The sequence below is a fragment of the Rosa chinensis genome, chromosome 7, assembly GCF_002994745.2.
Source record: "Rosa chinensis cultivar Old Blush chromosome 7, RchiOBHm-V2, whole genome shotgun sequence".
Lineage (NCBI taxonomy): Eukaryota > Viridiplantae > Streptophyta > Magnoliopsida > Rosales > Rosaceae > Rosa > Rosa chinensis.
Window position 1 is genome coordinate 54,498,910 of NC_037094.1, and position 17,419 is coordinate 54,516,328.

The window sequence follows — 17,419 nt, forward strand, 5'->3', positions numbered from 1 at the left end:
TTGCTTTGGAACAAGCTAATATATAATTATATATATTGCCCTTTTAAAGCTACAGGTGCAAGCATAAATTACTAAAACACAGACTTTTATTACCAACAATTAGGAATCAGATGAAATCACTGAAGTGCTTAACAACCTGTGAGAACAATCATATAAATATGCTTATGCACTGAAGTTCCAAACCCCTTATAGCATTGCCAATTGTTGAATATTGATTGGATACGTATACTGTCCGGAACTGAATGTTGCCTTGCCGAACCCAACGTTTGCTGTATCTGTTGGATGGAAGGCATCCCAAAACAAGTGCTTCGTGCGATCTTGGCAAGCTTCTTGGAGTGGAAGACAAGTTATCTGCCCATTGTTCCTTCCTACTCCACAACACCCCTTGTCAATCACTGCAAATCCTGAATGTACCATTTTTCAAAATCAACGGTTAGATAAGGACCAAATTAAAACAAATTCTGCTGTCATGCAAAGTTCTCGTCATATCTGATATGTTATGTTGTCAACCGTCGTCAATCTTGTGATGGATGTAGTTATTATTCATGCATGCAAAGTATGTAGAATATGTACCAGAAGCATTTGGGTTTTTATAGAGGTCAACGGTGCTTTGATAAGCATCTACGTAGACAAACTTGGCTCCAGGCAATTGACCGCCATTGAAATTGTCAACAAGTTTTTTAAGCCCCGAGTTGAACATAACAATGGCATTGTTGATGTCTTCATTGCAACGGCTGTTGTTGCCATGAAATCTTGCTAGTTGATATGGTATGCAGCCAATTTGGCCAATTGCTGTCACAATCACTTTTCGAGCTCCGAAGGAATACAATTGCTGAAGAAAAACGCAGAAAAAAAAATATTATAGTTAGAGACTTGGGGGATTTCATATCAGATTGAAAATCTCAGCCATGTAAGATTTTGTGGAATTATCAATCTCGATTAGGAATGCAATAACTTGTTACTCTACTTGCAGAAAAAGTAATCGGACAGAGTTGTGCTATTTTAGTTTAATTCCTCCTGCATTGTGGATATAAATTTATGTAATGCCCATGCTTTGCATCATTAATAAACTCTTTTGTATATGAATCAGGATTATATCACTGCTATTAGGACTGGTAAACTTTTATGGGAAGGTGGCTAGTTTTGTTTGTCTGCATAAGTAGACCTTGGTCCCTGCTCTAGCTATCATCAAGCATACGTTGTTCTCTGCCCATTAGAGACGGCCTAATGGATAGCTCAGAGGAGAAGCACCAAGATTCGACCATATCTACACCAGGTTAGTATTAAGTTTCACAATCTTCATTCCCTATGCATGAGTAAGTTCGTGTTCTTAATCTTAAGCATAACACATATATACATATATACATCAATATTAATTTACAAGCCATAGACAGAATATTAATATCATGAACTAGATTCCCAACATGACCTTGACATGTACTGAAGATAGCCACTGTTCACATTGAGAAATTCATTCTGCCACTCTGATTTTTAATGTTTTGTTATTAATTTCAGACACTTGGGGCAACAGTAGATGATGGTTTTGCTGTTCGAAAAGTTTACTACTTACTGTGAGCTGGCGCGAGTAGTCCTGAAGAAGTGCAGCAGCATAAGCTTTTGTAGTGAAATCAGAACTGGTTGTGTAGAAGTTTGGCATGTAATAATTGTTAAGATAATCATTACTCCCCATCCCAGAATAGAAGATGCATCTGCTAAGATAGCTGTTTAGTTCATTGGCGTCTCCTCTAAACAACCTTCTCATTTCTGGCAGTATATTATTTCCAAAGGTCAACACTTGTTGGTTCATCGATGTGTGACCACCCTGTGCATGGAAACAAAATCTAACGTCACTCCAAAAATCTTCATATAATAGTGCAAGATATAATTTGTAATAAGCCATATTCGAAATGATTCAATTTATCATGCATGATAATATATTATTATCGTTATGTAATAACTAGTACCAGTTAATTATGGAATGTGATAACAATGTATATCAGTTAAGCTGACATCAATTTCAGAGTAAAGGTCTTATTACCAAATTATCTCCAGTTTCATCTCGAATGCCAGATGCCCCTGATGCAAGATTCACTCCCCTCATAAGTGCAGCTCCACGAGTTCTTGAATAAGGCGGAATATAAGTTCGAAACCCCAGAAGCTCAGCTGCAAATGCCACAAGAATAGTGTTAGATTACTATCTCGATTCAGAGTATAACAGAGTAGGATCCAGGGTATAGGAGCTGCTATAGGGAACTTAATAAGGCAGTAAAATGCATTGATCACTAATTAACTTACTGAAGAATGATGTGCAATGAAAAATGATTGATGAGTACACATATTAATATTATGCCGTCAACAAAAAACTTTATATTACCTAGTACATCAACATAGGTTCGACCATTGGTGAAGCGGCCGGTGACACCCTGAGGAAAGTCAACGCCATAAGGCCTATAATTTGCCCTAGCAAGTGTGATCATTCTATTGTTGTTTCCATTGTCCACCAACGAGTCACCGAAAATGAAGAAGCAAGGGACTTGCTGCTGCTGCAGTGGCTGCGAGCAAGCCCTGGCACTCAACCGTAGCCAAACCACTAGTACAAATAACAACCTCCCCAACTCTTTAGACTTCCTCATCTTAATTTGATTGGACGATAGCTTCTCATTGCTATAGTTTTATAGACATTTCTTCTAGGCCTTTTCTTAATCGCTATGAAGCCACTCATGTGTAATATGGTTGTGATGATGAAAACTTGTGAATAAAGCAACTTTTAGTTCAGCAGCGGTGGTTTATGGACAACTATCCTGTGAACTGTAATAAATATTGCCATATTCATACATATACTAGAGACAGATGAGATCAATATGACATTTGTCAATATGCACATCCATGTGTATTTATGGAGGGAGGGGAAATGAGAGGAGGCCTTCTCACCAGCTACTATGGACTTGCTGCTTGCATATATTTAAGTGCCATTTGCTTGCGTATATAATAACGTCCAAAATCCAATCTTGGTTCTTTGAGTCGATGAGAGAGGTTGTCCATTGTTATTAATAGTAAGATAAGAAACACTGCGAATGAGTTAATGTCCTAGGAGTGCCTTGGCAAGATGCTCATGCAGGATGCATCTTTTTAGAGGAAAACAAGGACTTGGAGCATAATTGCTTCAGGAGACTTCGATATATATTCGTCCCATAATTATCAATCATCATGGCTTCTAGCTAACCTAAGAGTATCTCCAACCGCTTTTCTTTAATATCTCTATTATATGAACTTGAAAGTTAAATTCTCTTTAATTTTTCTTTTATAATCCTAACAACTTTTCTCTAAGATATTCTCTATAATTTATTATCCACCATTGAATATAGTATTAATTTTAAAATTTCAAAAACATAACCAAATAATTACTTATGGAAATATGAGGAATGCTCTAGAGCTAACTGGTTAGCTTTGTCAAATAATTAGGCACATATCGGTATCTCCGCCGTTCAGTTTCTCGGTTCTAATGAGTAAATCACTTATGCAAATTTTCAACTAAATTGATGATCTTTTAAGTACTAGACTAGATCAAATCAATGGACGAACCAAATCTGTCCAACCTAAACTGTTCGTGTTCATAATTAGTAAATCACGATTATGAATACCCAAACGAGCATCAATTTGCAAAAACGAACTACTTATAAGGACCTAAAAACTTAACAGTGGAGATGCCGATATGTGACCTAAAAGATGGTTAGCTTCTTAATACAAAGTTAACCGGTTAGCTCCAAAGCGCTCCTCTTAGAAATATATAAATATATATACACACACACACACACACATACAAGACCCTTCTAATGAGGGATCCTTTTTTTTGGTATTTTCTAGGAATAGGGCATTAGACCAACTTTTCGATCATATTTTAACATCTTAACCGTTCAGATTTTAGGTCCAAATGTGTAGATCACGTCTGCAAATTTTCAGCCAAATTAATTATCGTTAAGGCATTCAAAACGGCGACTTAAGATTATAAGTATGAACGGTTCAAGTTTGACAGATTTGGTTCGTTCATTGATTTATTCTAGTTTGATACCTTAACGATCACTGATTTGGCTGAAAATTTGCAGAAATGATCTACACATTAGGACCTAAAAACTGAACGGTTGAGATGCCGAAATGTGATCGAAAAGTTGGTCTAATAACCTATCCCTATGAAAGACCAAAAAAGGGATCCCTTATATATATATATATATATATATATATATATATATATACACAGATCCTATTCAGAGCTGAGCTCCACTTTGAAATTAACGTGTGAAGTTCGAGTTTTGGGTCACTTTTCAGTTGCATATCCACATCTCGACCGTTTAGTTTTTAGGTACTAGTGTATAGATCATCTCTGCAAATTTTTAGCCAAATTGATGATCGTTAAGGTATGTAACTCGCTTCAACCAATGGACGGACTGAATCTGTCAACCTGAACCGTACTAGCTTTAAGACAGTTATCAATGCAGTAACGATAGCAATCTGAAATTAACGTGTGAAGTTGGAGTTTAGGGTCACTTTTCAGTCTCATCCACATCTCGACATTTCAGTTTTTAGGTACTAATGTATGGATAATCTCTGCAAAATTTCAGCCAAATTGATGGCTGTTAAGGCATTGATAGCTGCCTTAAAACTAGTACGGTTCATGGTTGACATATTCAATTCGTCCATTGGTTTAAGTGAGTTACATACCTTCAAGATCATCAATTTGGCTGAAACTTTGCAAAAATGATCTATACATTAGTACCTACAAACTGAACGGTCGAGATGTGGATATGAGACCGAAAAGTGACCCTAAACTCCAATCTTACACGTTAATAGAATCTGTATATATTTTGAAGAGAGAAGAGAGAAGATATAAAAACAATCTCATTTTTTATTAATTATAAATCATTGATGATGGACACAATCATTAAGAGGAACATCCTGAACAGCGGAGGTAGCTAAAAGTAACTTAGAATGCTAAGAAATAAATCATAATTAAAGCTAAACGTATGAACAATTGACACAATCCCTTTGATCTGTTCCTAATCAAATTCCAAAATATTATAGCGAGGACCAAAGAAATGATATCGAGGATCAAATGAACACGAGCTCTATCCTCGCACTCTAGTTTCGGACAGTCATATTCAATGTAGGTGCCCAGAGAGGATCTGATGATCTTGATGGCGTCTTTGTCAGTGAAGATTGGTGGCAACCCATAGATCTCCACCCAAACCGGGAGTAGCTTTACAAGGATCTCTTCCATGACAGCCACACCATCGTAATTTGATACCACCACCGTTGCATGGCGGTAAAACCAAGGCCCACCTTACAGGACCTTGTTCTTATCAGTGTCATAGTCGAATCGGCAAAGATAGCAACCGCGGGGCTTCTCATGGATCGACAAACGCCCCAAAATAGGCCAGACCCAACTCATGGAAGCCATGAACTCTGGGGGACAATCTAGTCTGAATCTGTGTTGACAATGCGAGCTAGCAAGAAAGTATCACTCACACAAGTGTATGTTATAACCATTGTTAGCCAACTTTGTCGTTGCGCATCATGAATAGCGAGGCGTCTAATCTTTTTGTCATAGCTTTGACAGGTGATAGCCATATCACCTGGTAGGGAGGTGAACTAGAAGAGGGGAGAGGGGCAGTAGGGAGATCAGAGGTAAAGACACAAGTAAGAAAAAGTAAGTTGAGGGAGGACAAAAAACAGTTGCAGCTAGGGTTTGGTTTGAGAGAGCGAGAGGGGTCTCTCATATCTGTGAATCGTTCGTACTATAATACCTGGATTCACAGCGAAAAAGCATTAACTATAAACACAATGAGGCAAGAGACACATAAACATCACTAACAGAAATTACAGTCACACCGAGGCCTTAATCTTCCATGTAGAGTCCAAATGATGAACAATGTGTGTGGATATCCTCCGCCCTCTGAAGAGTTTTATCAGTAGCTACATGCAGATGAAAGCTGGTTTTGGGACTGCATTGTAGCTCATGATTATCGGGAAGTTAACATGATTGCTGATGTGCTATTTAAGTATAGCTTAGATACACTAGCAATACGGAGCAACCTCCTCAAGTTATCTACATGGATACCCGATGTAGTTTCTTCTATTGACCTGTTTATTCATTGTCTAATTATGCGAAGCAAAAAGAATAGATACTCTGAAAATTACGTTACCGGAGCCTGAACTTTAATCATGTACATACAAAATCATTTGGATTTGTTCACAGTAGGTGTTTGCAACTTGCTAAAGGCGAGTATCTTTCAGAGTTTCAGTCAGAAAGTACTGAGAAAGAGCCAAGAAAGTAAGAATCTTGAACCGTTGAACTACACAACTCTTGGAGTTTCTTGGGAATTATCAACAATGATGAAAGGAAAGGTTATCAAATTGATTTGAAATTGATAATGATCTACATTTCACTAATGGCTCATCAATATAATCTAACACTCTTCAGTACTTCAAAATTACATAATGAAAATAGGTTTAAACTCACATGCAGGCAACAGCAGCTTCAGAAGCAAGATGATAACACTTACTCTCAGAAAATTTCAGTCTGAATTGCTCAAAATTACCGGACTTAATTGCCTCCCTTACCGAGTGGAAGAAACTTAGATAGTGGTGAGTATTATGCCTGCAAATCAAAGAATAATATGATGATCATGAAGACAAAAAAAAAAAATGATGCCAACTGTAAAACTACAATCGGAAGCAAATAAAGTAGAACATACATTTCAAGTAGAATCTGAGCTAGCATTTCATGAACATTGAGCAGGTGATTGATGTACGCCTTTGTATGATTCTGGCACGTGTAACATTTACAATTTTCAACAATTGGTGAAGTGTCTTTCCTGAAAAAAGAGAGTAAAAAAGAATGTCAAGATAACATCTCTTGCGAGCACTATTACAGTTATTTTTGGATATATTGGGCAATAAATAATCACTAAAATATTCTATGAATATGTTAGGATGGACTTCACAAATTTATGTCACAAAATGCAAATGTAATTCCAATTTTCCAACCCGCATTATCTTTAATAAACTTGGAACTAAATTTAAATAATAGCATTTGTTATCACCAAATTAATAGCAAACTGCAGATAGCTTGGGCAATCTGTTGAGTTGCATTATGAAAAAATAATTCAAGTACAGGGATCTGTGACAACAATGATATGTCATTGATAAGGAGAAAAAATCTAGAAAGGTTAACTAGCATTAGGTGATTCTTGGTAGTGGTTGGGTAAGCACACGGTGAAGTCAATCATGGATCTCTATACACATTGTTTATCCACGAGTTAAGGTCAAACTTGGGTTGCTATTAAACTATCAACCTGACAGACAAAATATGAAACAATACACTTGTGAAGACTGTTAGTGATACAAGCATAAAGTGAAGTCATCAGTTACCTGTACATTGTTGCTCTCAAATTAATCTTTGTCTGATCACTTCCTATATTAGTTAACTGAAAAGCAGAGAGATTGGTCTCAACACCATCTAGTGGGAAGGTAAGTGCAAAGCCTCCAAGGGTAAGATGGTATATATACCTGCAACAGATTGATACATATTACCCCTTATGGAGAAGATTCTAGCAAGGAGAGACACATGCCGAAATTGTTAAAAAATGAATGAGCAACTTACGTAGAATCAAAAATATCAATTCCTGCAGCAACACCCTGCAAGACCTCTTCTGCCAGAAATAAGAAAAAGAATAAGTTCATATGTTAATTTAAACCATGTATTTCAGAGAAGTTATTTGATGTATTGTCCAAACAATTGCAAAACTACAATATAGTACTATGAAAGATCACAGAATGAATGCTATAACTCCATGCTAATACTACACGAATATGTTGAGCTAAAAGATATATTTCTATCGAAGCCATAAAATTTTCTCAGAAGTTATGTGTTAGCAGGGATCGAAAAGCCAACTTATGGTAAATTTGGTACACCTATTACCTGGAAGTCCAAGCCCACTGACCAAGCGTGGTTTCTCCTCTTCTAAGATATCCTGAACATATTCTAGCATTATTAGATATCAAAAATGATAACAGAAAAGGAAATCGTTCTTTTATCGACTCAGCTAAGAAGATAGAAGATAGAACTAATAATGAACAACATCACTGTAAGAGTCAATTTAAGTAACTTCAAACTGTTGCTGAAGAATCAGCTTAATTTTGGTACTGTAGTTGTTAGTAACACAACATAAACTTGTACAGTAGCCAGTGAGCTCCTTAGAAAGTCCAACTACCAAATTACTATCACGCCAAGCCCCAAAAAGATAAAACTTGATGTGATGGCAGTTTGAAAATTAAACTTGTGGACGCTGAAAATCCACCATGTTTATTTAACCATATTTTGCTAAATGTAACATCTCTGTGAATGAATAACTTGTGGGGGCGCAGCTCACTCAATTGTGCCTTGAGGTTTAATCCTCAGGTACTTCTTTCATTGGTATTGTCGCTATACTAATTAAAAAAAATGAGGAACATCTATACCATAAGATGCACTATAATCTTTTAGTTATGGTTGAAGATGACATCTTTATTTTTTTTGTTTTGAACACTAAATAAAAAAGTCTTCATTTTAGAAGTGTCTTAATTTTTAATTTTTTCAAAGAAAAAAAAACAAATTATATTCATTAAAAAAAAAAAAACTGATACAATAAAAGTAGACAAGTAGTCCACACGTAACAAGGTAGAAAAACAACAAAAGCCACGAAGTTTGGTGAAATGCTACGCTTTACACTTGCAGACAACCCTATGCTTGACTACATCTCCCCTCCGGTCAAGCAAATTGAGAGAAATGCTACTCTCTCTAAATTCAGCTGAAATAGAAGCCCATAAAACTATGCTTTACGCTTGCAGACAACCCTATGCTTAACTACATCTCCCCTCCGGTCAAGCAAACTGAGAGAAATGCTATACCCTCTAAAATTCAGCTGAAACAGAAGCCCATAAAGCTGCCAAAAACTCCACTTTAATCCGACGCTCATACAACCCCTAAAAATTCTTCTATTTCTTTCCATCCAAAGCACCCACATGACATCTAGCACACTGTAACCTATTCGGAAGCCGTTATTCCTGGCACTTAAAAGAAGTCTCGTTGCTGGGATCTTCCGACTCAACCCCTCTATAAACACCCTCTCCCAAAAATGAGAAACAACTTCACACTGCACAAAAACACGATCTATACACTCTTGTAGATGATTTCATACTCCTGTTTTGTTCAATTGCATTCCTCCCTTTTTATTCTTTGATATTGAAAAGATCGAAGGCAGATGAAAAGTATAAATATAAGAGGGGACTGATCTAATGTACAAGAAGGGAATACGAAATTTATCGTCCAATTTTAATTATGTCAATTGTCAAATGATTATGCTATAGAAACATCCACCTCAATCCCCTTAAAGGGGTAAACCAAATTTCCCTAAAAGAACCATAAACAAACTACAGTGTAGCATTGTTTCCTAGTGATGTGATACATTAATACCTTTTAGACCAGATAATAGCTGTTTGACCTCAAGTGCCAACCAAATATTACCCTAGATATGGTTCTCCCTCCCCCCCCCTCTCTCTCTCTCTCTCTCTCTCTCTCTCTCTCTCTCTGAGAAGAGAAGAGGAAGTGTAAACCCTGATAACAAATATTGACCTCTATCACCAACACTCATTTGACCAGCCGAACATATTCATGCAAGGACAGGACTCGATTCATTTTAAACTAGAACTAAGTTGATTAACCACTGATCTTCAAAGATTAAGAATGTCATTGAGTGTCTTTGAATATGACAAATGGAAATTCTGCTTCTAAAACAAGCAATGTAACTCACTGATCAAGTTTCTAAGGTTGTGACTTACAGTAACAGCATTAAGGAGAGCAGGGCGCTCATCCATGCTCTCTCCAAGCCCAAAAATTCCAATCCAATAGCCTGCACAAAGATATATTTCTTATCATCTAAAAGTTTAACAATGCCACAAATGAAATGGTAATGATAATAATACACCGGTATATCAAAACGAATACATCAAATATTAGGACTATGAATGCAACAACATCCAATGACTTGGATTTTTGACATTAATGGGTGTAAAGCTTTAGGAGTCAGAGCAGAGAAACCTAGTATATCCTGATAATAAAACACCGGTATATCAAAACGAATACATCAAATATTAGGACTATGAATGCAACAACATCCAATGACTTGGATTTTTGACATTAATGGGTGTAAAGCTTTAGGAGTCAGAGCAGAGAAACTTAGTATATCCTGTTGTATTTCGTAACATATAACTCTCTCTCTCTCTCTCTCTCTGTGATAAGTTTGATGAGTTTTGAAATCCATTTAAGGATGACATGCTTTGGTGCATACCTTTTAAGAAATCAGGTGAACTTGCTTCCACATTTGAACTAATTCATTACTATATACGCCAAATAGATTGAGCTGGTAATAATATACATGTACGAGACGGAAGATAGTTAATACTTGAATCCCATTCATGATGGTTCTATAACAATGACATCAACCTCTTATCAGCAGGAATAAAGAATGTCTATCTCTAAGTCGTTAGTAGTGAACATTTTATTCTACTGTTTTTTAGTGGAATAGTACATTCAGAAGTGGATCTCGAAATAAAGTGTAAGCGCAGAGGTGAAGAAGAGAATGTGAAGAGGTCAAAACAGTATATTAACTGCTGCAGATCAATTTTAAGGGAAAAAAAGTCAAAAAAAAAAAATGTTGTAGTTCATGTAATGGAACAAGTGCGATACTCCCCAAGTAAGACAACAAATCTGACCAAAATACAAAATGCTTTTAAGCCTGAACTATGGTTATATTTAATATCTCTCAAAATCCATGAAACCTAAAACACATGATCCACTTTTACTATGATGGAAACACTAATAAAGTAAAGTTTGATAGCTACAATGAAAACTAAAAGTTTGTAATACAATAACAAGAAGATTAAACATTTATGCCTATGCAAGTATTAGACCAAAATTATATCCAATTGACCAACTGTCCAGTGTTTGAAGAAAATAATTAAGAGTACATAGGGAGCATATGCATACATCTTTTTTCTGAAGAAAATAATAGAAAACTATAGTTAACCTGATACATTTCGGTTGGCCACCTCTTGCGCACATCGCTCACGTTCTTGAACAGAAGATCCTCCAACAATGGATCCAAAAACAGATCCACCTGCCTACATTTTGAACAATTAGTATATGTCCATCATTCAATTTAAACAAAAAAGAGTAAACTCAGTTTAATTTCACTTCCAACCCTACTAATAGAGTTAAACCATTACAGCATCAATAAAACTCTGAAGCAACTAACAATCAAAATTAAGGGAGAACTACGCTGGCGAAGTTATTAACAACCAAACTGACTGTTTTCTGAAGCAAAAACTAAACTGAAAATCAACAACCTCCACAATGTCTTCAAAGGTACTAGAGGACACAATGAAATATCTACAAAATCCATATAAAGCAGAGCACAGTATAAACTTAAGCTTGGTATCTGTCTTGAGAGACTACATTTCAATGGCAAAAAGCACATTCATAGTAACTCTGTGCCAATATCAAGACCTCCTTCCTTTGGGGTCAGAGAGTGATATTCACAGTATATGATAACAAATTCTACTTCTACTTTTTTACAAGGTTAGTTTATCAGGCCAATACGCACGATTTGGAAATTGATTTTTGTTACCATCATATAAGCTGTTCATAACAAGCATCATAACAAAAATTCACAGTATATGATAACAAAAATTCTGCTTCTACTTTTTTATAAGGTTAGTTTATTGGGCCAATACGTATGATTTGGAAATTGATTATTTGATGCCATCATATAAGGTGTTCATAACAAGCATCTAGGTAATATAGTCACCATGAGTTTATATGGCAATTATATGCTGCAACAACTTGTAATAACCATTCCAGACACGGACATCAATTATTGGAAAACCTAAATGTGGCAGCAACATAACTTGTGTTAGAAGTAAACATTCTTGATCAACTATTTAATTAGGTAGCTTTCTTGATGCAAATGAAAGGAGATGTATTCCTCGATAACTTGCTGACGATACAAACATCATGTGAAATTAGTTGTGAACTCACATTAATCAAACAAAAGCGTCCAACATATTATAGCTTCTAAGTAACTACTTTTAAAATGCTAAGACTTCTAGTGATACATCTTGCAAATAATACATATTATATGCAATTAATGTTACTCCTCTCTAAAGCATGTGTTTGATAATAGCACAATAGTGTATTCTTTTACCCGATTTAGCTGAATGCATTCGTCAAGCCATCTTACTGTTCGATCAACCGAGGTCTTGTTCCTCTTATCAGACACCCATGCAGGAACTTCATCAGCCAAAGCACTCCATATATTAGGCCTTAACGAAGAAATCAATTCAACATACTCTACAGGCTTAACCTACAAACACATAAAAACCAACTGTAAATTCACTCCATTAACACAAAAACAAATTATGAGTACTAGTCAAATGGAAACCAATATGTTCATGAGGGCACTCACCAAACTGCGACCACAGGGAGTCTCGAAAGATGCTCCCAATTTATTGGTACTATTACATTCTGGGAGGCATTGAATAGAATCTCTCGGAATGGCTACGAATCCGTGGTCCCGCAAACCCAGCATCTTATGCAATCCTCCTATTTTCGATATTGTCTGCGTCGAGATGCCTTCTAAGCTGCAGAATGGTAAAGAGTTTGTTGTCAGAACCCAATTCAGAAACATTTAGATGCAAATTTAGAAAATGGTGGAGAGTAAAAGTACTTACAAGTGAAGGGAGCTAACATGGAGGAGATGGGAGTCAGGGGAAGGAAGAGAAGGAAGAAGGTCAGGGGGTATGAAAAGGGGCAGGCCCTTTCGGGTAGAGAGGAGAAGAGCAGGGGTCTCTATTGGGTTCGGGCAGCTGCCCAGCTGGAGTACCCCTGCCCGTGCTCTTCCACTGCTTCATGCCTTCACTGCGAATTTCATGATTTCTGTGTTGTTTGACCAGAGACAAAAGGAGTCGGAAAAAAACGAGAGAGGGAGAGAGAGAGAGTAGCGGTAGAGGGGGGTTTTGATTGGGTTACTTTCTATGGTCTCCCCGAAAAGAAACAAAAAAATGAAAAACATTTACTATAATACTTTCGAAAATTCTTCCATGCTCACATAAGCAGCCAATCCAACGGGGTTTAGCCAATCCACATCAACAAAAATTTAAATACATATGTTACGTCCCGAATCTAAATTTATCGGTTTACTAGTCATTTGGACGGTAAACGACAATTACTTTCATTTTTTACTCTGTTTCGATACTTTTCGTGGCCCTAAAAGTTGACTTTTTGTTCGGGTTAAAATTTGAGAAAATGTTCTTCATGAAAGTTATAGAGGACGTTAAACCGAGCGCGTGCATATGTGGTACGTAAAAATCGGAGTTCGTATGCGAAAGTTATAGCCAAAATACTAAAGTTACTGTTCATAATAAGTTTCTATAAATAGCCGTGTTACTGTAGTAAGTTTCCACTTTCGGAAACTTACCGAGCTCTCTCTCTTCTCTCTCCCCGATTCTGTCATCCTCTCCGACCTCTTCACCTTCTTCCGGCCATAACTTCTTCATCCGGCTACGGATTTTGACGTATAAGATGTCGTTGGAAAGCTCTCTTCCCTCTCTTCATTTCTATGGCGGTTTGGTGATTGATTCTGGACTGTGGAGGGTGAGAAGAAGAGGACGGTCACTGTAGCAGATCAGGATTTCCATTGATTTCCGGCGATTCCGGCAGTCTCCGGCCACCAAACTGGCGTCGAATGGTCGGTTTTTGTCAAGGATCATTTCGCCCCTATCCTTGAGTCACGATTTGCAGTGTGGAGGTCGAATCGACGATTTCAAATTCTTGGGTTCTTGGGTTTTTCTGGAAAAATTTCACCGGCCAAATTGGAGCCCTTCAAGGTAAAATTGGAACTTGTTGTAGTTGTGAAAAATGTTAGGTCTGTTGAATAGGTGGTGCTGCCAAAATTTGGTGGCCATCGGAGGTGGTGGCTGCCATTGTTGGTGGCGCGTGGAGGCGTGTAGGGCAATGTTTCAATTTCAGTTTTTAGCCCATTAAATTGTAGAAATGTTGTAGAGCTTGTATGTGAAGTTTGGTAAATTTTGGAGGAGTTTGGAATTGTTTGTGATTTTTCGAAGTTCGGAGTTTTGAGATTGAATTGTGGGAAATCCGACGGTCGGATTTCCCTCATTTTCGTTGTGGAATATGTTAATTAAGGAATTGGTGTTGTGGGAGAGATTTGGGTGGAATTTGAGAAGTAATGGAGATAGGGATTTTCGGGTTTCGTTTAGGTTCGTATTTATTTTATCGGATTGCCGTTTACGGAAATATAATTGTGTACTGGACGATGTCGCGAGCTATGGTTAAATGAAGGAACTTGTTTGCATGGTTGCCCAATAGTACTGTGAGTGGACCTTTATTTTTAAATAAGGATGCATGCAAATGTTTTTCCCGAATTAATTATTTATTTATTTAATCCATGATATTATATTTTGCCTTCGGGAAATTATTGTTGATTTGTCTTGATTTGATTTGGGAAATGAATTAGTGACTTAAATTATTGTTTTAATTTATCGAGCATATTAAACGGATTTAAATATTTAATTACGATGTCAATTGGATTTTCGAATTGAAGTTGTTATGCTCGATTTTGAGTCTGTGATTTATGTTAAATTTAGTTGAAGTAATTTTCTGAGGTGATTTCCGGAATTAAGTATCTTTCTATTCATTGATTTGAGATTTTTGGAAAAATTTTCGAAATGGGATTTCGATGAAATTATTTCTTATTTATTTATTCGACTTTTGGTTTTGGCATTGGGAATGCCTGAATGATGATCTAATTATTCTTTTAGCGTGTGGGACACGCTGTTGATGTATGCGACTTTTTACGAGACTTTTCGGGTACGGTTGGGAATCGTACCCGTGTTTTCTTTATTTGCGGGACTTATGGGGAAGCCTTATAGATTTACTGGATTTGAATGGTTTTTACCTGCCATACATAGGTCGTCATTTAGTTCTCCTCCTCACGTGGGCGTAGTCGAGCCTTATTAGTACTCCTCCCTGCTTACTATGTGTTCACAGGTGAGTCGAGTAGAGCATGGGATGCTCCAGAGTGTGGGACACTCCGACCCGAGCCTGGGAGGCTCCATTCTTTCGTATGGTGATACTTCTTCCCCGTATCTTATTGTGCTTGACTAGCGGGGCTAGTCTTATCTTCTTGAGAAACGAGATTTCGGTTTTACGATATATCTTTTCGAATGTTGTGACTAGCGAGGCTAGTCGGTTTATCGTTTTGAAATTCTTGGATTTAAAGCTAAATGTGTTTTCTTATGGTTGCATGCATCGGATTTTTAAGAGAATAAATATGGGAAAGTATGAAATCCTTTTTCTTTTAAATTGTTTTTTCTTGTCCACTCACGCTAACGTTTTTCGTCTACTTTCCCCTGGGCCTTTCGGTTTCTAATACCCAGTTTGCAGGCGAATTAGTGGAGGTCGGGCGTACATGGCATTTGAGGCATAGTTGTCACTACTTCCGCAGTGTAGGATCCCTTGATCCTTTACTTTTCTTTTTATATCCCTGTGTATAGTAGTATTGCTCTGATAACCTTTGTGATTAGTATTGTTGAGTTTTGTGTTTTGTGAAAGTGGAGTTGTTGGTAATTGGGAGCAGGGTGGCTCCAGGAGTATACAGTTGGTTTGCTTGAAGTGTTTTTGTGTGTTTTACAGGTTTTTGGGTGGTCCATTTTAGGGGTGACTTTGCCGAATTTTTGGTAGAGCTATCCCAAGGTGGGCCCCACAGGGCCACCTCGGATTTCAGGGTGAAATTCGGGGCGGGTCCTGTCAAGTATAGGCTGGAGTATGACAACAAAAGAATCACAACCATCAACAAGTTGATCAGCCTATTGCAAATGGCTGAGAGGGATAATGAGATTTTCTTGAACAACAATGCCAGGCCCACTAGGACAAAGAATTCCCAAGGCTAATTATGGAAAAATGAAAAGTGGAAAGAATTCCAGTGCAAAGGGGTTTAGACGTGCTGATCCCTACCCACGTGGCAACAATGCACCACGTGGAAAGGGACATGGGGATCATTGGAACAACGTGCAAAAGGCGCCCAAGAGCATCTCCAATGGAGATGTCTTTTGGGTTTGGTCAAATTCAAATTTGACATATGACATGGCTAAATTGACATATTAATAATTTGACTTAACTTAGCTCCAATGGAGATGTCAAAATTGAGTATTATTTTAATATATATCATTCTATTTATGTTATTTTCCCTTATTTTCTTCTATCTTGTAAATCAAAGATCTCATAGTCCACACTCCACACAATGAATACTACTAGTTCAAGAGATGCAATTGAGAGGGTGAGAACATGAGATCTGAACTTTGAGTTGGGAATATAGAGCAGCAAACAGAAACAACTGAAAACATAAATTTTGAGTTGGGAATACAAAGCAGCAAACATAAATAGATGAAAACAAGAAAAAATATAGTACTTCAATAAGAACACAATGTCTTTCCCACTCTTTTCATTCACTTCATTAACGTAGTATTGCATCCCAAAACTGAGACCACTTCCTCTAACATGATCAAGTATTCAAGCGTTCATCAAAATTAGAAGGCCAACATGGCCAAGAACAACAATTTCATTCAGTAATCGAATTTGTAACAATAACAAGCAAGAAATTAATTCATACGCACCGTAGATGGGAATTGAAATCATATGTGCCCATTTTGCTACCTCCATCAATTTGAAGATATAGAGAAGAATGACAAAATGGGCACTGATGAATCAAACTCGATCAATAAAGCATTAATCTTTTAACTATTCATCTGCGATCCGTCCATAAACTCAACCCACGTTCACTGCTTTTGCTTTCTTTACATCAGTGTTTTCCTTTCATGCTTGCATGAGAGTGGATTTCACATATAATTTTTCTTGTTTTGCACTTTTGCTCTGAGAGAAAAAGAGAAATTGTAAACGGCCTTGCATTTAAATTCTTTTACATGAATGTTTTTTTTTCTCTAATAACCTCGATCTTTTTTTCTTCTGTTTTCAAATACTCTGTTTATATTTAGCCTGCCAAGCATAAAGAGTCAACATCAAATTCATTATGAAATGAGCTCAACTTTCATACCATTTGAACATCCATATGAAAGTACTAACACAAACATTTATCAGAGCTGAGAATAACTGCAATGAGATAGAGATAATGCACAAACATTCTTAGTCTGAGTTGCAAAGAATAAAGTTGTTTGTCTATCTTGCACATTTAGTAGAAACTCAAATCATCTAAATCAACCACAAAGCATAACCAATGGGTTTACAATATGCATT

At 36.9% G+C, this 17,419-nt stretch overlaps 1 protein-coding gene and 1 pseudogene across 1 annotated transcript; both read right to left on the reverse strand.

Moving 5' to 3' along the window:
- Positions 1-4: 4 nt before the first annotated feature.
- LOC112179285 (GDSL esterase/lipase At1g33811) lies at positions 5-2,656 on the reverse strand. Its single transcript, XM_024317664.2, has 5 exons — positions 2,375-2,656; positions 2,039-2,163; positions 1,571-1,822; positions 574-832; positions 5-404 (listed from the first exon to the last, which is right to left on the reverse strand). Exons 1-5 carry the CDS (start codon positions 2,631-2,633, stop codon positions 187-189), a joined length of 1,113 nt encoding a protein of 370 aa, XP_024173432.1. The 5' UTR covers positions 2,634-2,656; the 3' UTR covers positions 5-186.
- A 3,552-nt stretch (positions 2,657-6,208) lies between these two features.
- On the reverse strand, positions 6,209-13,022 carry LOC112175885 (annotated as a pseudogene).
- Between the last annotated feature and the right edge of the window lie 4,397 nt (positions 13,023-17,419).

Bases quoted from the DNA above. Each gene is read 5' to 3' on its own strand.
- LOC112179285 (XM_024317664.2), bottom strand. From the start codon at position 2,633: ATGAGGAAGTCTAAAGAGTTGGGGAGGTTGTTATTTGTACTAGTGGTT. The intron at 2,164-2,374 runs GTAATATAAAGT...TGGCATTTGCAG, and splicing joins AACCTATGTTGATGTACTAG to CTGAGCTTCTGGGGTTTCGA. The intron at 1,823-2,038 runs GTAATAAGACCT...TTCCATGCACAG, and splicing joins ATGAAACTGGAGATAATTTG to GGTGGTCACACATCGATGAA.